Genomic DNA, 21,616 nt, shown 5'->3' with positions numbered 1-21,616 from the left:
CCGCAGACATACAAGTGTACTAGCTTGCATGCACATGGCTTTGATTGTTTTAGTATTTTTTTGTATTTGAACTTCTTGAATGGATAGAAGATATTTACACATGGCTTGATTTTTCTTTTTTCTTTTTTACACATGGCTTGATTAATTGTAAGTATTTTTTAGGAATTGGGACACTTGTATCTAAGGATCATTATTTAGTTCTAAACTTATGGCCTAATTGGTTCATCGAGCTTTTGCCTCATCTAAGCTCGTATTTTAGATATACTGAGTTAATTTGAATAAGGCTTGGTTTGTATTTCGATATTGAATTTCGATCCACCTTGATGACTTGACCAGTGAAAGGCAATCCGTGAATCTAACAAAAAATTAAAAACCTAAAATAAGGCTAAATCTTGTCCTATTGGCTTCGTCTTGACCCAGGCCTAGTAGTCCATTTGAGTCAAATATATTGAGTAAAATTTTGACAACAAATTTTTAATCTTGACGCCACTCTTTTAAAAAAAAAAAAAAAACAATAGAGAAGATGCATGATATGATGGTATATGCAAAAATGTGTGAGTGATTTTTCGATCACACTGTCAACTCAATATTCAGCTGGAGAGCACTGGCAGAATAGATGACACCTGACTGACCTGTAACAGAAGGAGAAGATTCCAGCAGTAGTTCGTTCACCCGGGGCACTCCGACGATCAAGTCAGTATATCTCTCAAAGATAACCACACTAGACAGAGCATAAAAGACATACCTTAAACCCATGGAAGTGTCTCTTTTTTATAGCTAACACAATCTTAGTCCCAATAGAAACCTAACTTTAATGGATTTAGGATTACTGCTAATTTTGAACTCCCAGTATTAGGATAAACTATCTAAAAAGTCTTATCTTTACCCAAAATTGAAGTCTTCTTCCATTCTAGGACTCTTGTCCCTTATCCGCTCATCTCGGATTCTGGTATTGCCGCAGAATACCTCGGCAGTGCCCCAAATATCTCGGCAAACATGATCTGCCCACGTAGCACTTCGGCTAACAACCTCGACCACGTGGACTACCCAAAAAATATGTTCCCACAACTGCCCCCTAGGTTCTATTACCTCGGCAAACTGAGGTGATGGAACCTATATTATCTCTTTTATCTAGCACGTCGGCTAAGCTTGCTTCATCATTTATTGCCGAAGTCAGAACTCGTCGGCTCAATATGACCCAAACCTATGGTCTGCTTTCATCAAGGCTTTGGAACCAACAACCAAATTCGTTCAAGTTTCTCAGCCGAAACTGCCTTTCTAGCCGAGGTATTTGTTTCATTAAATCAAGAACTTCAAGAGTTTTCTTCATGCGTATGAGCTGGCACGTACAATTTTTCAACCGTTTCTGCCACGCACCTTTCCTCTACTGAGCCGTGTCTGATACGCGTCATTAAGTCGCCTTGCATCTGCATATTTGATCCAAATCTCTTCACTCTCTCCGTCTTTTCACTTCTGCATCTTCGTTTTTGTTTAAACTTTCTCTTTCAAATCCTCTATTGCTGATTTTGCGAAGCTTTCTGCAACCAGTTTCACTCTCCCCTCTGGTGAGTCTTCTGCTGCACTTCCTTACTTACGGCCACCGTCTGATCCCGGCGAACTTTACTTCAGCTTCATTGCTTTACTCGTTCATGTCTTTTGATCATTTAACCTGTATCTTGAATTTCACCATGTACTGAACATGTTCTGTCTTTGTACCTTGTACTTTTTTTGTTACTCAAATAATTTATTCTTCAATGTCAGGCCGAAGTGCCTTCTTTCCTTATCTGAATGTATTTTTTAACTTCTTCTTTCAAGTGTTTTGAATGTTTACCCTCTTCTTAATGCCTTGTATGATTCCATACTTAGAATATAATTTGCATGTCTTCAACATATAACTTAACTGTGCAATCTCCCCAGGTTAACATACCTCGGACAAAACTTCATCTCGGTCTCGGTTTAACACTTGAAAACATTATAACAAATATTTTCACAAATGTTGCTTTTACTTCTTAAGACTTCTGTCTTCCATTATCTTCCAAGTCTTTGTAACATAGTCACCTTGGCACGTGTATAGATACTTCTATAACCTTGGGTTTAACTTCAACTTGTAAATTTTCTCAAAATTTCAACAAGTGTTAAACGTAATCTCGGTTTAACTTCAACTTGTAAATTCTCTCAGAATTTCAACAAGTGTTAAACATCATCTCGGTTTAACTTCAACTTGTAAATTCTCTCAGAATTTCAACAAGTGTTAAACATCATCTCGGTTTAACTTCAACTTGTAAATTTTTCTCAAGTTTCAACAAGTGTTAAACATCATCTCGGTTTAACTTCAACTTGTAAATTTTCTCAAATTTCAACAAATGTTAAACATCATCTCGGTTTAACTTCAACTTGTAAATTCTCTCAGAATTTCAACAAGTGTTAAACGTCATCTCGGTTTAACTTCAACTTGTAAACTTTTCTCAAGTTTCAACAAGTGTTAAACATGATCTCGGTTTAACTTCAACTTGTAAATTCTCTCAGAATTTCAACAAGTGTTAAACATCATCTCGGTTTAACTTCAACTTGTAAATTCTCTCAGAATTTCAACAAGTGTTAAACATCATCTCGGTTTAACTTCAACTTGTAAATTCTCTCGAAATTTCAACAAGTGTTAAACATGATCTCGGTTTAACTTCAACTTGTAAATTCTCTCAGAATTTCAACAAGTGTTAAACGTGATCTCTGTTTAACTTCAACTTGTAAATTCTCTCAGAATTTTAACAAGTGTTAAATATCATCTCGGTTTAACTTCAACTTGTAAACTTTTCTCAAGTTTCAACAAGTATTAAACATCATCTCGGTTTAACTTCAACTTGTAAACTTTTCTCAAGTTTCAACAAGTGTTAAACATCATCTCGGTTTAACTTCAACTTGTAAATTCTCTCAAAATTTCAACAAGTGTTAAACATGATCTCGGTTTAATTTCAACTTGTAAATTCTCTCAGAATTTCAACAAGTGTTAAACATCATCTCGGTTTAACTTCAACTTGTAAACTTTTCTCAAGCTTCAACAAGTGTTAAATATCATCTCAGTTTAACTTCAACCTGTAAACTTTTCTTAAGTTTCAACAAGTGTTAAACATCATCTCGGCTTGTGAAATTCCAACTCACAAGCATCATTCTTCAGTCCTTTGCCTCCTAATGTGAACTTAAGTTCCACTTGGGTTCTCATTAGGCACGTGGCTTTGACCTTGATATTGCTCTATGGGCAGGGGATCTGCCCCCTGCATGGCTTCCACATACTCCTTTGTGGAAAAAATTCTTTAACTTAGGCCAAGCTCTTCTCTTCTCGGACTTAATCATCTAAGCTAATATCTTGTCTTTTGGGATCTGCTCACTTAGGCTAAGCTCTTGTCTTCTCGTGCCCAGTATTATCTCAGCTTTGCTTCGGCGAACCATTTCTCTTCTTTTTTGGACATCTTTGTCCCCAGCATGTCTTCCTCGACTCTGGCATACTTTTCTATTCTGGCCATCAGCTCCTCCATGCTTTTCGGCAATGTCTTTGCCAGTGATTTTTGAAGCAGGCAGTCATCCTTCAAGCCGTTTTTAAACAACATGACCGCCACCTCTTGGTTGCATCCTGGTATTCGGTTGAATACCTCATAATACCTTTTGGCATAGGCCCTACGGCTTTCATCCTCGCCGATCTTCAGGGCCATTAGGGCGTCTATCCTCAATGGCTATAGTTTGTTTGTCATGAACCTGGCCACAAACATCTCAGCCAGGCCTTCCCAGGTTTTCACAAGTCCTTTCGGCAACTTGTGAAATCAGTCCGATGCAATTTTCCCGAATGATGAGGGGAACACTTTGCAGAGTAACGGCTCGTTCCCAGTGTATAACGCCATCGCGTTCAGGTATAATCCGACGTGAAAGTTGGGGTCCGACTTCCCATCGTATATCTGGAACCTTGGCATACTGAATCTCTTCAGGACCTCAACTTTGTCTAATTCTTCTGAGAACGGCGTTCTCGGTTTGACCGGGGAGGTTACCTCGGCATCTTGTTGCTTCCTCTGTAGGTGATCTCCCAGATCCTCTTTGGTTCGTCCAAGGGCTCGACTATCTCCAGATTTTAGCCTCTTTGGCGCATTACTTCTAGTGTCATCGTGAGTCCTTTTGGACCTCCCTCCACTGGTCGTGTCGAAACAGAGTTCCTTCCCCTGAACATCCCGATGTTCTTTGGTGCAGGTTTCTTTTGTTTGACGTGCCTTCTGGGATTCTTCATGCCCGACCTCCCGCGAAGGCCAGTGAGAATGTCCCTTGGTCCCGCCATGCTGAGGGACTATAGGAACGTTTTCTGCCCCCCTTTCTGGGCACCTTTCTTGGCCGCTGGAATCGGCGTATTTTGTAGCGGGAACGGTGGCAGCATGACGTTGTTCTGCATCATGAAATTGACGACCGTTTGCAAGTCCGCCAATTTGTCCGTCATTCCCTTTATCTCGTCCTCCCTCCGCAAGCATCTATCTTTCCATTCCTGGAGGTCGTCCTCGTTATAATACCCGCTCCGGTCCAATTTCTTCAGTACGCCGCCCTCCTGGCCGACGTCCTTTCCTCCGTGATTCTTATCACAAGTCTCTTTGTTGCAATTGTCTTCTTCGACATTAAGGTCAATATGTTTCCCACTCTCGATAGGGGTGTCGTCCACATCCTTCTCTTTCTGTCCGTCATTGGCCATCTATTCTCCTTTCTTTCCCACAGACGGCACCAAATTGTGTGAGTGATTTTCCGACCACACTGCCAACTCAGTATTCAGCTGGAGAGCACTGACAGAATAGATGACACCTAGCTAACTTGCAACGGAATGAGAAGATTCCGGCGGTGGTTCGTTCACCCTGGAGCACTCCGACGATCAAGTCAGTATATCTATCAAAGATAACCAATAGTGCTTAACTCACTAGACAAAGCATAAAAGACATACCTTAGACCCATGGGGATGCCTCTTTTTTATAGCTAACACAATCCTAATCCCAATAGAAGCCTAGCTCTAATGGATTTAGGATTACTGCTAATTTTGGACTCCCAGTAGGATTAGGATAAACTCTCTAGGAGTCTTATCTTTACCCAAACTGAAGTCTTCTCCCATTCTAGGACTCTTGTCCCTTATCCGCTTATCTCGGATTCTGGTATTACTGCAGAATACCTCGGCAGTGCCCCAAATATCTCGACAAACATGATCTACCCACGTAACACCTCGACTAACAACCTCGACCACGTAGACTACTCAAAAAATATGTCCCCACACAAAACATTATAGTGAAATTTCAAAAGGGCGTGGAATAAAGTTTCATGTTAGATTGTGGGTGGACAGCCACTCACCTTTTAATTTTAATGACTTTGATTGTGCCAAGACTTGCATGTATTGTTGCATGTCTTGGGAAAGTGGATACTATAATTTCTTTTAAGAAATTTTTCTCCTTTATGAAGCTCGGTTTTTTTCATATTGGGATTTTAACATGATAAAATTTGAGAGTTCTATATGACCAAACACGGGTCTCGTTTTAATAATTCGAACCATTCATTTTATAAGGCCCACAATGTATCTTATCTATGAAAAAACTTAGTTCGATCTAACAATCATAGCTTCTTCATTTTATTGTATTTGCTCTGAAAAAATAGACAACAAATACATATTTGAAATAGACCACCCATTTTTTTAGAAACAAATGCGATAAAATGAAATGTTATGATTTTCAAATCGTTCTAAATTTTTTCATAAATAATATACATTACGACTCTATAAAATAAACAGTTTAAATTATTAAATTGAGACCCGTATTAAACTCTATGAGCCTTTCAAATTTTGTCATATTGAGATTTTAATATGAGATAAATCAAACTCCTAAACTATAAGTAGATGTAGAAGAGGGGACTCCTTTTATTGGGGGTCAAGCACCAAAATTTCACCAATAACTAGAATTCAAATTATCATATATTAATTAATTTTAGGGGGGAAATCATATATGTATTTAGAAAAATATTTAACAAATTATTCAAAATTTAAAATGTGTAAATTAAATTAAATATAAATTTAGTTTACATTATACCAAGTTCATCATTAATTCAAATTTGATAGATCATGTATTTCTTCAAAATAAAAATTCTCCTACTACTTAAAAATGATATTCTACAATTATTTTTTCCTCTATTAATCATGAAAAGGATTATGAATTGGACATTGTTTTGAAATCATGACATCACCCTACATCATTTTCATCCTCTATTGTTGGTTGGGAGAATTAATTTGCAAAGATATATTTAATTTGATCAATTTAGTTAAAGCAGAGGTTGGTACACAAAAAGATTATACCTTGTGGCTCAAATTAATTCCGAACATAGTGCGAATAAAAGTTGATCCATGTAATGTCCGTGTTTTTTTTTTTTCAAAAAATATTTGATAGTACAATTCTTATATATATATATATATATATATATATTAATTTTAGTTAAATTATTTGTGTATTTTGATAATTTTAATTCTATCGTATTATAAAAGCATAATTATCATATAATAATTTTGTATGATATATATTAAATTATAAAATAGTAAAATAAATATTTATTTTGATATTAAAAATAATAGTTAAATTAGAAGAAGAATTAGTAATATAAAATTAAAAGAAATTCTAACTATTTAATTTATATATTTATTTGGAAAATAAAAACATGTAAAAATAGAAATTATATAAAATTTATTAAAAAAATTAAATATAAATATGTTGCAGTTAAATTATCATATAATGATTTTATATAATATATATATATATATATATATATAATTATAAATTGTAAAATAAACACTCTTAATTAAATTAAAATATCAACTATATAAAAAAAAATTAATAACGAATAACCAAAAACGAATCACATAATGACTCTATTTGGCATGTCATGTTTGGGCTAAAATAGTCACAAAAAAATAAAATAAGATTTTTAGCCTAATAAAACAAAACATCATATCCAAACTATAACTATTTTATTTTTTCTCTCACAAAAGTCAAAAAAATCAAAAAATTATCCTAAACGAAACTTTTTAACCCAGATTAAAATAGTCAAAAAATTAAAAAATTAAAAAGCCAACGCACATCTCAAACGAAGGCAATATCTAAACCCAAAAAAAAAAAAATAATGAAAACATGTAAATGATAGATACATCTCAGTGTGTGAAATAATTAACCATTTATAATATGATGCCAAAACATATAAGAACTTACAGTTTAACAATTGAACAAATAACTCAAGTTGTATATCCAAATTTTAGAGGTTACTTGAACATATCATTGTTGTACATGTTTTTTCTCCTATGAATTGTGATTATATAAAATAATATAGAAAAAGAAGTATAATTTTATATATATATATATATATATATATATATATATATAATCACTATAAAATTTAAACAACTAATCCATAATATAAAATAATATAAAATTTGTATTGAGTATAAAATAATAATCATGCTGGGACCCCCAGTGGGGGCGACCCCAGCACCCCCACCTCCACTTGGGGGGCTCCAAGTGGTAAGGTAAAAAAAAAAAAAAAAAAAAAAAAAAAAGTTATGGACCAATTAAAAAACAGTGGGGTGGTGGGTGGTGGGGGTCTCATGCATTTTCCATAAAATAATGTACGGAAAAATAAGAAATAAAAATAAAAATAAAATAATTTAACATTAAAAAAAAACCCTAATATCCTTAAAAGAATTATGAAGCAAAACGTAAAACGCAAAATTGGTATTAGATTTGTGAATTATTTCAATTTGTCATGAAAAATATATAGAAAACAAATATATGTCAAATGGAGTCCATATAAAATAGGTAAGTTTAATATAATTTAAATTTGATTTGAATTTGTATAGAACTCTATATAATTTTTTTTTAGACAGGAAAAGCAATTACAAAGAAGAGGGAGCCTCTGAAACCACCAACGCCATTAAGGAGGGAGGAACTTCCTCCATCCAAATGCGAGGTGATTCAAAATCAAAAGCTAACCTACTTAAACAATGAGCCACAGAATTGCCATCTCTATAAACATGCGAGACGGATGAGGAATGGAACTGCAAGAGGAGTGCCTGAGCCACATCTACAAAATGACCATAACACGATAAATTTTCTGTCTTTCCTTGAATTGCAGACACCACGTTTAAAGAATCTCCTTCAAGCCGAATATTATCCAACCCCAAGTCATATCCAAATTGAAGCGCTTTTACAGCACCCAAAGCTTCCACACAATCCACATCTTCCAGATAATGAATTTGCTCAACCATAGCAGCAATAACCAACCCATTACTGTCCCGAACAATAATCCCAATACCAGCAAGTGCTTGGGTCTTCCGAATCGAGCCATCAAAATTCAATTTAAACACACCTTCTAGTGGTGCAACCGACCTTCGAACCCGCAGACGACGCACTGGAATTTGGCTGCATTGGTAAGCTTGAGCATACTCTGTGACATACTGCTCAGCAAAAGCCACAACATCATCTATTAATCTTACCTTATGGTCAAAAAGAATGGAGTTCCGTTGATTCCATAAACCCCAACAAATAGAAAAAAATAAAGCCATCAACTTCATATCATACTTTGTCATAATATTGCAAACCCACTGAAAACAATTATTAACAGGCATAACCTTGAGAACCACCGAAATCGACCTGGCCATCCACACTTGCCAGGCAAACCAGCAATTATGAAAGCAATGGCTCACGGTTTCCACTTCATCACCACACAACTCACATAAATCCACAGTCACGATATGTCGTTTCCGCAAATTTGCTCGCACCGGTAACAACCCAAGACACATTTTCCAGCCAAATATCTTGATTTTAGTCGGAATCTGCAGCTGCCATAGAGCAGTCCAAAACTGCTTCTTTGACAGACCATCATCGGAGGTGACACCAAGGCCATCCGAGCAGCCCATATCCACACACAAATGATACGCCGATCGCACTGAAAATTCACCACTTCGCGTAAAATGCTAAACTAATTTATCCGGGGGTAATGTTGGACAGAGAGGGATGCAGCGAATAGCTTCACCATCAACACCCAGAAATTGTTGATTAAGAAGCTCAGAATTCCAGATACCACGTTGGGAATCAATCAACGCACTAACCTTTTCATTGTCCGGGAGAGTGGAAGGTGGCAAAATGACCTTAAAGGTATGAGGTCGGGGAACCCATTTATCAGACTTAATCGAAATGCTCTCACCGTTTCCCACTCGCCATCGCAACCCAGCATTAAGCAAATGTCGAGCGCCCGCTATACTCCTCCAGGTGAAAGATGGGTTGCTTCCAAGCAACGCATCAAGAAACGAAGTGTGAGGAAAATACTTGGCTTTTAACACTCTTGCAATCAACGAGTGAGGCTGTTGCACAAGTCGCCAACATTGTTTGGTCAACATAGCTGTATTAAATTCATTAAGGCAGCGAAAACCCATCCCTCCACGCAATTTAGATTTGCACAAATGCTTCCAGTTAGTCCAATGAATTTTACGGGCTTCCTCCTTTTGTCCCCACCAATAATTGCACACCATTGATTCAATCTCATGGCACAGACCAACGGGTAATCGAAAACAGGACATTATATAAGTGGGGATGGCTTGAGCAACAGACTTAATAAGGACCTCGCGACCCGCAATCGATAATGATTTCTCCTTCCACCCATTCAAACGATGCCATACTTGCTCTTTGACAAAACCCAAAACGGATCGTTTTGAGTGACCCACGCAATACGGTAACCCCAAATACTTCCCGTACGTCGCCATGGAACCCACCCCAAGAATTGATGTCACCACTTGCTGGGTAACCAATTCCGTATTTTTGCTAAAGCAAACAGCAGATTTTTGGAAATTAATTTTCTGCCCCGAGGCTTGCTCATATAGTTGGAGGACATCTCGTAGCACCCCGGCTTCAGCTTCAGTGGCAGCCACAAATAGAAGACTATCATCAGCAAAAAACAAATGCGATAATCGTGGACTACCGCGACGAAGAGAAATCCCCGACAACTGGTTGTTTACCATAGCATGGGTTAGAAGCGCCGACATCCCTTCCGCACAAATAGTGAACAAGTATGGCGAAAGGGGATCCCCCTGTCTGAGACCCCGTGTTGGACGAAACAATCTTGAAGGCTTGCCATTAAGAAGAACCGAAAATGATACCGTCGACACACAATTCATGAGGAGTTGCACAAAATGCTGCGGAAAACCCAATTGGAGCATCATTTGATGAATAAATGGCCATTCCACTCGGTCATAAGCTTTACTCATGTCTAGTTTCAGTGCGAGAAATCCATCTCTTTCGGCCCGCTTGTTCTTAAGAAATGAAAAACTTCGAAAGCCAATAGCGCATTATCTGTGATCAATCGGCCTGGTATAAAAGCACTCTGAGTGTCAGAAATTACTGATGGCAAAACCTCTTTAAGGCGATTGGCCAACACTTTGGCAACAAGCTTGTAGACAACATTACACAAACTGATTGGCCGAAATTCGGACATATGCTGGGGCTTTTTAACTTTAGGAATAAGCACAAGAAATGTATGATTAATCTGTGAAATATCATCCACCCCATTCAAAACCCCAAGCACAGCATTACTGACACTAGGACCCACAACGTGCCAAAATTTTTGAAAGAATAAAGCAGGCTTACCATCAGGCCCGGGAGCCTTCGTTGGATGCATTTGGAGAAGCGTATGGTGTACTTCAAGTGCAGAGAAAGGGCGACTTAGAGTAACAGCACTACGATCTGAAATTCTCCTTTGGAGCAACTGGAGCACCGGGTCCATTGTCAACCCTACGCCTGCTGAAAATAGCTCTTTAAAATAAGTCACGAAAATATCCTCCATTACACTGTGCTCCGCTTGCCAGATCCCACGGGAATCGACTATGCCGTCAATCTTCTTCTTTTTATGTCTTTGGGTGGCCTTAGAATGAAATAAAGAAGTATTATGGTCGCCATCCTTTAACCAATTGGCTCGAGCACGCTGACCCCAAAAAATAGATTCTCGTTCTAAAAGCTCATCAATTTCACACCGCAACGTACGCTCTTCTTCTGCTTCAGCCAAAGAAATACCACACCTTGTAAGCAACCGGTGGAGGTGGTTAGTTTTTTCCGTCAACTGCTTCTTCACACACCCAAATACATTTTGGTCCCACTGTCTCAACGAAGAGCTCACTCGGGAAATATTAGAAACCAAGCCCTTAACATCCGTGGTAGAAGAAGGCCCCCAATTTTCAGTGACCACTTGCTCACAGTTTGCATTTCGTAACCACATAGCCTCAAAACGATAAATGCGATGTTTATCCCGACGAATCTCACGTTGAGCCTTATCCCCACAGAGGTCAATACAGAGAGGTAAATGATCTGAGGATGTGCAAGCTAGAGGATAGACCTTTGCATGGGGAAATATTCCTTGCCAAGCATCGTTTGCTAACCCACGATCTAACCTCTCTCGAACCAAAGCCGCACCAACTCGATTATTTGACCAAGTGAATAATGGCCCAGTAAAACCCATATCAGCAAGGTGAGTATCTTCAAAAGCATGTCGAAAATTGTCCAATTGAATTTGACTTCGACCCAGCACTCCAAGTTTCTCTCGACAGAACAAAATTTCATTAAAATCACCCGCACAGAGCCAAGGCATCTGGAAGCACCCTGCCAACCGTCGCAATAAAGCCCAGGAATCCTTCCTTAGCAACGTGTCAGGATTTCCATAAAACCTCGTAAATCTCCACGTGTGATCACCTAATCCAGCTTCCACAAAGGCATCGATATGGCCAACCGAATAACTTTGCACATTAACTTGGATTCTCGCAGGCCATAACAACGCGAGGCCGCCCGCTAATCCTACCCGATTGACATAAAAACCACCAACCAGTCCAAGTTTTCTCCGAATCCCATCCATTCGTTTCGAATCGAGCTTGGTCTCCATAAGAAAAACCAGCCCAGGAGCTTCCGTCTTCAGTAAAAACTGAAGCGACTAAACTGTCCGAGGGTTCCCAAGCCCACGGCAGTTCCAACATAGCACATTCATTGTGATCGGCGGGGCTGATCATCAGCCTCCACTGTTGAAAGGTTGGGAGTTTGGTGGAAGACAGCACCCCCATGCACACACAAACGTTTTCCAATAGCCGTAGAACTGGTCTCATCACTCGGTGACCCACCCGGCAGCACCTCCTCATCAAAAGCTCGTTTCGGCCCAGTGTCAAATGGTCCAGTAGAATTTGACCCCATGTAAAGGCGGGCCGCCCGCTTCCACTTCTTTTTAACCACCTGTGGAACACCCGTTGGGCTAACAGCATCCTCCAAATTAGCAGTAGGAGACTTGGGATCTAGTTGGGCCACAGGCCCCCTCCCCTTATTCAACTCTCCCAGATTGGGCTGGATCACGCCAAGGCCCTCCTTACCACTAGGTTGATCAAGCCTATTACACCCAACCTCCTCAATCTCCCGCCTATTTGATAATTCAAAAGGAGGATGTATCGGTGAAGATATGGAAGATCCCTTATTTGTGGCCCCATTTAAATCAGCTCCGTGATTGACGCCAGTAATCATGGGCGAAATATGTTCCCTGACAAATCCTTGCCGATCCCGATTACGATCACGATTCCGGTCAGCCACCGCACCCGTCAGATCACCAGAAGAAGGCCTATTCGCATCGCCCCCATCCATCAAGCCTGATCTACGAACCCCCTTAGAACGGAAATTATCCATTCGCAGCCAAGACCCATACTGTAGCACTGCAATGGGGGCTACAGCGGCAGAGATCTTGGCATCACAGTCACGCTCACTATGGCCTAACATTCCACAGAAGTAACAAAAGATTGGGAGGCGCTCATATTTGAAGTCCACCCAGAGAGGATCAGCAGACAACAAAGATACCTTCATCCCTCGACGTAAAGGTTTCCGAACATCAAGAGATACCCGAATGCGCATTGATCGTCCCCATGCAAGACCACCAGCCTCAAAGTCCATATCAACAAACTTACCAATAGTGTTTCCAACAATTGTACCAACCTCCGTGTTCATAAGAAGCAGAGGAAGATTATAAACATGTACCCAGAATTGCACATATACCAATCGTATATCAGACGGTTGAACTTTGGGGTCCATCTCGCCCAACATTAAGAGGTGCTTATCAAATGTCCAAGGTTCGTTCAATAAAACTCGCCGTTTATCCACAACATGGCCAAACGAAAAGACAAACAAGTTATCGCCAATAACGCGCATCTGCATTCCTTTGGTGGGTTTCCAAACAGAGAGCAAACAACTCTTCATAGCATCAACATTAAACAGCCTGCGAGTGAGAAGCGTCCCGACAAGGCACAGATCCGAGCGTTCCGTTATCAGTCGTGTAGAAGCCTCACCAATACAAACAACCGCATCCTCCTCGGAAGTGAGAGATAAATTACAAGCAAGATGAAGGAGAGAATCTATCATGGTTCCACAAACACCACCACAAACCTTCGATGGTGGGAAAAGAAACTTGCACAAAGCAAGAGAAAAACCTCCACTCGAGAGAGAGAGGACCCTCAAAATATTACATTTACTTTATGAACTCTATATAATTAAGAAAATACATACTGACATGACTCTCTTAGAATAAAAATAAATTCTTATAATGTATCATTCAAGCATGAAAAAAATATTTTTTTTTAATAATATATATATATATAAATATAGTTAAAATAAATCTTATCTATATAATATATATATATATTTGTAGTGTTAGCTTCTTTGGAAATTTTAAGCATGACGAAGATTAGCGTTTGAGTGAAGGACTCTAATGATTGTGACAGTTTTAATATAGACTTTGGACTCATCTTCTTAATAATAAATTGGAAAACCAATTAATGGCCTCTAAAACTAATAGGTCCAAACTAACCTTAGCCACACGCTCCAACTCCCTCAGCCTTGAAGTTGGGTTTTGTTTAATTTGTTACTGTATAATATCATAATAATGATACACAAAAAAAAAAATTATATATAAAAAATTATAAAAATTAATGTGTGATTTATTAAAAATCAAAATGCCCATCATTATTTTTCATTTAAATTTTGTATGAATATCATTTTTTTTAAAAGGGTTTGTTAACAAGTATCCTAAAGTTTGAAGTACAAAATGTTAGTACATTACTTATAACACATAAAATGTGTAAAAAATTTTAAAAATCACTATAAATTATCACAACACTCTTTACTTTTCTGCATATTTTTTCGTAAAAAATCAAAAAGTCATTAAAATAACTTGTTTCCAAACGAGACCATATTTTCAAATATGTTTCATTTACATTATTAAACTAATCTCGAATCATCTTTTAATTAACCGAGCACCAGTAGAATTTAAATAATATGATTCCTTTGACACAGCTCCGTAAGGCTCACCAAAAGAGTGCACAATCAAATTCAACTTCACTCTCAAATAAATTTTTATCTCCTTCGTATTCCAAGTAATTTTCAAGCACGCAACTAATCAACTTATAATGGTTCCAAGGAAACAAGTATTAGATTAAAAACAGCATAACAATGAAATACAATAGCAATAAAACACGGCAAACAATATCTTGCAATGTGATTTACTAAGCACAAAACATAAAGTTCAAATCTATTAACCCTAAAGATAGGAAACCAACAACTAGCCAACTCTGCTGAAATACAATTTTCACCCTTCTACACCTTAAGCCAGTGACAGTGGAGCCAAATTTGGCTTCTCACACCTGTATTTTTCAGTTTGAAAACATCTTGCAATTGAATCATACATCATTTGTAAGTTTGGCTCTAGTTAGGTTGAACTCACCATGACCATGTAAGCCCTAGATGCGTGTTGAGATTCAGATTATTAGAAGCATTTATTTTTCCCAATCAATCGATGACATAATTAGGTGCCACAGCTAAAATCCTGTCATTTCTAGATGATGAAGAAGACTGCCTAGCATTGTCACGGTCTTCTGCTGCTTGCCTACCGTCATCCAGGACTATCAAATGGCCTTCCCTTCTTATCAAACTCTGCATTTTGAGATAATATGTTGTTTTAATAATTCAAGCTTATATGTTGAAGAAATATTTAATAAATACGAGCTAAAGTGTAGCATAAAAAAAGGTTTTTACCTCTATAATGGCTTTGATTTTTGAAACTTCTGCTGCTGCTTCCTCCATGGAGCTGTAGTTATTTTTCTCATTCTGTTGACTAACAAACCATTGTATCAAATCCCTCTGTCTCATTCCAGCCAGCTCAGTGCCTGCAAGCATAAAAGAAGCCTCATCAAGACATTCAAGACTAAGAATTTTGCTGATTAAATTAAAACAACACATTATACTTCTATTAGATTAAGGTCATTGGCTTGACATGAATCAAGGCTTCAAAACTAAGAAGCATGGCGCTTCTAAGAAGGTGCCATTTCCGTGACGAACGCATGTTGCACACCAACAGATGCTCATCGCAAGGTTAAAAAAGAAAAACGAAAAACCCCACTTGGGAGCCAATGATTAATCACAATAATGTCGAATCATACCAGTTGATCCCTCATCTTTTAGACTATTAATTTTAGCAACTCTATAAAGCCAAAAAAAAAAGTTTATTCGCATTTCTTTTCCAACATACAGAAAGTGGAAAATGATTAGTCACTATTTTGGTATGAGCAGATATAGATGTAAGGTAAAAAATGAAGCAAATGTTTTTTATTATTATTATTATATATACATAAAAATATTATTTATTTGTTGCCTTATTATCCTCGCCTTGTTTGTCCTGACTTTAAAAATATACTATGTGAACATATCTATCTTGTGTTGTATTCTTGTCCATATCCATTCTTCTTTGCTTTAAAATCATAGTCTAGGTCTAAAATCCTAGTCCCAAGGCTTGAGAGCACACACTAAACTATACAGTCAGCAAATACATGCTTTAGTAACAGACTCCATTTCGAGAAGAGAAAAAAATACGAGGCTTTTCTTTACATCTCAACAATTTATTCATGCCTTTATATACAAAAGCATGAATACTACAAGGGTGCAAGTGATTTACCTTCTCTCGTTACAGTTTCTTCATGCTGTCTAAGTCGCATTACAAGGGCTTGAGTAACCCTCTGAAAATATTCATCGCTTATCACAAGCTTCTTTCCTTGTCGATTTGCAGGCTCTGCTCCACTTTCTGCATGATCAGAGCCTGATTAAAGCAAATTCATTCACCTACTATTGAGGAAATCCCAAACAAGAAAAGCATGAGAAGTAAACTACTTAAGTAATATAGTCCCACCTGCATTCCTGGAAGCTGGCTCAGGTGCAGCACTACTTGGATGAGCTTCATCTTGACCCGGCCCATCATTTCCATCATCACCACCATCACCATCATCACGATTCTCTTCTTGAAACTCAGAAAGGTCAATCTCACTGGACTCCACACTGCATGGCAAAACAAAAGAAAGTTCATATAACCATGATAATCATTTGGGGAGGCGAGAAAGAGAGGCTAATGTTTGACATGGTTCATCATTTTCTTGCCTTATTATTGATGTTTTCAGCAGTCTCACAGCAACACGTACATGGCGAGGAAAGACCTATACACAAAATACATATTCTAGTTGGTTGTGGGTATGCATAACAATGTCAACATGCAAGCTCGTGAGTTTTGGTATTTAAAGCACCTGAACGTCCATATAACTTCGAGCAATGGCCTCTGAAAGCCTGATCAATGCCTCTAGCTGCCTAACTGTCATGCGATAAGCAACTCTACTCCCAGGAGTTGTATCACCTCTACGGAGAGCAACATAAGAATCTACCAATATTTTTTTGGCTTCTGGGCTTAGCTGCATGAGTTTAAACTTAGTCAAAAGGAGCACAATAAACTTTTGAAGTAAAAAAATAGCATCCCATTTATAGGAAAATAGACAACAAACCTTTGGTTTCAAAGTTTTTGCATATGCAATGTAACGCTTCAATTGAGCAGTTGTGAATGGAGGAGAAAGTGCTTCTTCATGCTTTTGATGAACTCTTACAATGTGGTGAGCGATATGGTAATCGGTTTGATCGTCTGGATCATCGATCATAACATAAACCAGATCAAACCTCGAAAGGATAGCAGGTGGCAAAGCCACATTATACTGCAGAAAGAAATCAGCGGTCAATATAGAAAAAGGACCCACAAAAACTATGATTCGCATCATGTAAATGGAGTTCATACTAAATAAATATGCATACCTTTAGTGGTTTTGATTTATCATATCGCCCCCCCGTGGGATTGGCTGCAGCTAAAATTGATGTTCGAGCATTCAATGTTGCTTGTATTCCTGCTTTGGTTATGCTTATTGTCTGTTGTTCCATCGCTTCATGAATTGCAACCTTCAAGTTCATTTGAATATCAGGGGTCAGTAGTTGCCAAATGGACATGCCCAAAAAATGGGACGGGGAGGGGAAAATAGAATAAAATGTAAAAGAAAATAAAACATTGAATGAAAATGACCTGGTCTCTGATGTCCATCTTGTCAAATTCATCAATGCAACAGATGCCATTGTCCGCGAGCATCAGTGCACCAGCCTGAGAATATTAGAACACCATTCATCAGAAATCCTGAATCATGTACTACTAGACCCAAGAAGTTTGTGGTGTTCATGTTTTTTCAGTAACATCTTTCTTTACCATAATGTTTTAAAGATCATTTGCTCTTGATATCAATCCTACTGAGACTAGACCAAATTATATTTTCTTTCTACTACTTTCAGTTTCACTTCTGTTAAAGATTCTTTCATTTTCTAGTTAACCGAGAAATTCAAGCCAATTGGAGTTTTGCACCTTATCCTGAAAAATCTAACTACAGTTGCATAGAATTCTGGTTGGGGGAATGGATTTATAATCAGAACATAAAAGGGGCAACCTTCAGGAAATTCGGATTACAATTGATTGTCCTTGGTTTTAATGAAAGTAAAGCAACAAGGCCAAGCACTAAACGTAAGCATCACAGATTTGGTGAAAAATAAAATAATCCATGATGCAGGCTCAGGTGGTTTTGATGCTACTGACATTATAGCAGAAAAATGTTTTGCCATGGACACCCTCTAGTTCACCTGACTTGCTAAATTGAAGAATTTTCAAGACCCTAGGGTTGTCCCTCATACTGTAGATGTAGATTCTGTTGTGTGGTTGCATTGTTCTCTGGATGTTTTCCTTTAAAAAAAAAAAAAGTGACCTAGTTCATGCAATGCATGTACCCAAATGGTAATGCTACACAAAATTCAAAGATCAACAAAACAAAATGATTAAAGAGCAACATAAATGCTACCTCGATACAAAACTCCCCAGTTTCTGGTTCTTTTGCCACTGTTGCAGTCAACCCAGCGGCAGAGGAAGACTTTCCGGATGTGTAGACAGATCTTGGAACTAGATTTGAAGTATACCTATAAAGCACAGAGAACAAATAGTAAGTTTACAATAAGAACAAAAAATTATCAAGAATTTAAAAGGGAGTAACAATGAAAAGTAGGTATACTTGAGGAACTGAGACTTTGCACAACTGGGATCCCCAACAATGCAGACATTGATATCCCCTCTCAGGTTGATACCTTCATGAGTGATCTTGTGAACACCACCCAAAAGCATGAGCAGGATGGCTCGCTTGATATCTTGGTGACCAAAAACAGTCGGTGCAATGCTGTCAACGAGCTTATTGAAGAAGTCAGGAGTATTCCGCATTCGTTGGACTTCATCAAGCTCTTCTGCCTGCAAAAGGAACCAAATCAAGCAAAATAAAAATCGGAGAACTGTCAGGTGTACAGATAACTGCATGGAAACAGCTAATATGGCACAATGAAGCTAAAATTGCAAATGTATATGGAGATGATCACAAAGCCAGTATGTGATTGCAACACCAGCTACAGTCTGTTAGAAGACCTGGGAAGACTCTCAATCAATCTAAAAGAGCAGTTTTAGCTTTTCCACTAAACCGTGTGAAAAATGTGAGCTCCAAACAATTAATTGATTACGAGCTCTGTACATGAGAATAGTCTATATGTTCTTACACAGTAATTGGTCTTGTAAAATGAGTACTCTAGCTTACAGAAATAAAAACCCTTAATTTTATCACCATCTTTAACTGCGTGACAGTTCAAAACATTTTAAAGACGGGCATCATACTGTGGGAAACCACATTTTCATAATTAGTCACAATTTCAGATGGCACATAAGTTCTGAAAAATAATATACAGATATTGAGTGAAATAACCAACCGTGAACTGTTGGTTATCGTCTTCATCAGCATCCTTCTTTCTATTTCTGATATCAGTGTCCCCTCTGCCATCAGCGATCTAAAAAGAGCACATAAATAAAACAACTTGAGAACATAACAGACAGATTGTAAAAAAATAAATGTAAGCCAATAAGGTTGCTAAACAACAAGCTAATTAGTAATCAACCTGAACTGAATTGGCAATAAAGGCAAGGCGATATGAGAGGTCTCTCACTCCCAATGCTCGAAGACCCCTGACACCTTCATTCCCAGCACCACTATTGTTGCGCTGAGAAGCTTCGCGACGGCATTCAGACCTCTCTCCTGGTGAGGCCAATGCCGTTATGTCGGGTATCACAACCACAGAACCTGTAAATATGACCCTGTAACAGAAAGACCAACATAAATATCGACAAAGCTGCATCGTAGAAAATAAATGTCAATTCAACATTACTCAAAACACGAATAGGGAACGCCTTACGTGTCACCAGCCCTGGCCTGTTCGACAATGTCATGGCGAAGAATGATGTCCAATGATCTGGGAAGCGAGCCTGCCGGAATTTCTTTGGAAGCTTCCTGAACTCTAACCCTCTGCCAATCTGCAAATTTGCTATCTTGCCTAAGCAATGCCCATCTCATCTTGTTGTTGCACGTTGCGTTCACGCAGATAATGGGCTGCAACAAATTATGATAACACACCAAGAACAATTCTTTAAAGAAAGCCATGAAATTGATACAATGCAACAATAATAACACCCCAAAAAGCAGTGAAATGTATATGATTGTGTGAGGAAGACTAGTAACCTCAGTGTACTTGAATTGCTGTTCAACATTCTTGATGACATTTCCGCATTCAAGGCACTTGAAAGTCCCCTGGAGAAGCTCCGGTCGAACCTCACTAGTGCGAGTGACCACGCCACTCACCGCTACCAGTTTCCCAACATCAGCAGTATTCAAATCCCTCAATCTGCCCAAAATTCAGTTTTTTCAGTTTAGTAGGGAATTGGGGGCAAAACAACACAACGTGAAAATTTGACTTTTTTGCGGGGAAATTGGGGGCAATAATAGAACACAATGTAAACAACAATTGCTCCAAATTCTTGCCACATTTGCATTTGTGTGTGTTTGAATTTGGGTAATATAATACCTCTTTAACAAAGGGAGGTTAAAGAATGCAACATTGATGTCCTTGTTAGGGTTATCATCGGTGATGAATGTGGGTTTTTGTTCCATCACAAATCTCTTGCAGGCGTTCTTCAGGTACGGCTCAAACCTAAAAATTGAACCCAACCCAGAAAAATTGAGGGATTTTACATCACACAAATACATCAATCTATCTATCTATATATATATATATACACACACACACACGATAGTGAAGTGAGAGAATTGAATGAAGTACCTGAGATATTCATCAGAGATAGCCTTTTGAAGAACATCGTTGAATCGCATGACATGAGAGAAATCAATGAACATTGTGTTGGATTCGCTGGGTCTCATGGCTTCGATCTCTGATTCGTAGAATGGTTCTCGAGAATTCTGATCCAACTTAAAGCTGAAGAAGCAGACGAACCCAACACAAACCCAGATTTTTAGCAAAATTTTTACACCGAAACCAACAAAATTAGATATCAAATCAATCAGATTCAAACATTGAAAAATGAAATATAGATGAATTGAATGAAGAAATGAACCTTTTGAGGAATTCTAAGAAAATGTTCTCGACTTGAACTGCTTTCTCGTCAACGAAGTACCCACCTCCATAGGAGTCCATTTTTTCAGTTCTCTCTGAAAATCTTCTTCACAAGTAAAAGGTCTTTGTAAGATCTGAGACAAACCCACTTCTCCAAATCCAAATTCTCTCTCTCTCTCTCTGCTGTGATGCGTTGCGGCGACTGTTGGCGTGGCGGGAAATAAAGCAGGGACATCGCAACAATTTCCCGCCAAAATCATGGGCCTTCGATCTAACGTGCGCTTGGTGGCTGTCAAATTCAGCCCAGAAAGTGACCCAACACTTTTTGGGCCTATGGTCAAAGCAAGTCCTTTTGATATTTAAGGGTTGTTCGGCCTGCTTTGCTGGCAATCAATTTTTTAGCCCAAAAAACACAAAAGATAAAATAAAGTAAATAAGTTAATAAGACAAAATGTCACATCTAAATCATAATTATTTTATTTTTTTCTTCACAAAAGTCAAAAAAATCAAAAAAGTCAAACCAAGCAAATTTTTCAAACCAAAAAATCACTAAAAACCTAAAAAGTCAACAACCTATACTAAAAAGTTAAAGATTTTATTTTCTCTTTATTTTTATTCATCATTTCAGAAAAAAATTAAAAACTCATTTCAAACATACTAAAATTTTTTTCATCTCA

At 38.1% G+C, this 21,616-nt stretch overlaps 2 protein-coding genes across 3 annotated transcripts; both read right to left on the bottom strand.

Moving 5' to 3' along the window:
* Positions 1-10,308: 10,308 nt before the first annotated feature.
* Positions 10,309-11,934, bottom strand: LOC114305372 (uncharacterized). Its single transcript, XM_028250453.2, has one exon. It carries the CDS (start codon positions 11,932-11,934, stop codon positions 10,309-10,311), a length of 1,626 nt encoding a protein of 541 aa, XP_028106254.2.
* Positions 11,935-14,516: 2,582 nt separating this feature from the next.
* MCM6 (minichromosome maintenance (MCM2/3/5) family protein) lies at positions 14,517-21,271 on the bottom strand. 2 transcript variants are annotated; one of them, XM_028235355.2, is made up of 18 exons: positions 20,941-21,271; positions 20,649-20,801; positions 20,394-20,519; positions 20,051-20,213; positions 19,728-19,921; positions 19,434-19,629; positions 19,248-19,325; positions 18,512-18,741; positions 18,305-18,419; positions 17,488-17,562; positions 17,226-17,366; positions 16,925-17,128; positions 16,673-16,834; positions 16,530-16,585; positions 16,285-16,430; positions 16,054-16,179; positions 15,138-15,268; positions 14,517-15,035 (listed from the first exon to the last, which is right to left on the bottom strand). In XM_028235355.2, exons 1-18 carry the CDS (start codon positions 21,018-21,020, stop codon positions 14,892-14,894), a joined length of 2,520 nt encoding a protein of 839 aa, XP_028091156.2. In that variant the 5' UTR covers positions 21,021-21,271; the 3' UTR covers positions 14,517-14,891. The 2 variants fall into 2 exon arrangements, with proteins under 2 accessions (XP_028091156.2, XP_028091155.2); XM_028235354.2 differs by having other exon boundaries at positions 16,054-16,194; positions 20,941-21,180.
* Positions 21,272-21,616: the final 345 nt, after the last annotated feature.

Source organism: Camellia sinensis, chromosome 9 (genome assembly GCF_055761805.1).
Source record: "Camellia sinensis isolate YWXY chromosome 9, ASM5576180v1, whole genome shotgun sequence".
NCBI lineage: Eukaryota > Viridiplantae > Streptophyta > Magnoliopsida > Ericales > Theaceae > Camellia > Camellia sinensis.
This window is presented reverse-complemented; position numbering and strand designations above follow the sequence as displayed.

Excerpts from the sequence above, each read along its gene's own strand:
- MCM6 (XM_028235354.2), bottom strand. The coding sequence starts at position 21,020 with ATGGACTCCTATGGAGGTGGGTACTTCGTTGACGAGAAAGCAGTTCAA. Across the intron at positions 20,802-20,940 it reads TTCTTAGAATTCCTCAAAAG|CTTTAAGTTGGATCAGAATT; the intron begins GTTCATTTCTTC and ends CTGCTTCTTCAG. Across the intron at positions 15,036-15,137 it reads AAATCAAAGCCATTATAGAG|AGTTTGATAAGAAGGGAAGG; the intron begins GTAAAAACCTTT and ends CTCAAAATGCAG.
- LOC114305372 (XM_028250453.2), bottom strand. The coding sequence starts at position 11,934 with ATGGATGGGATTCGGAGAAAACTTGGACTGGTTGGTGGTTTTTATGTC.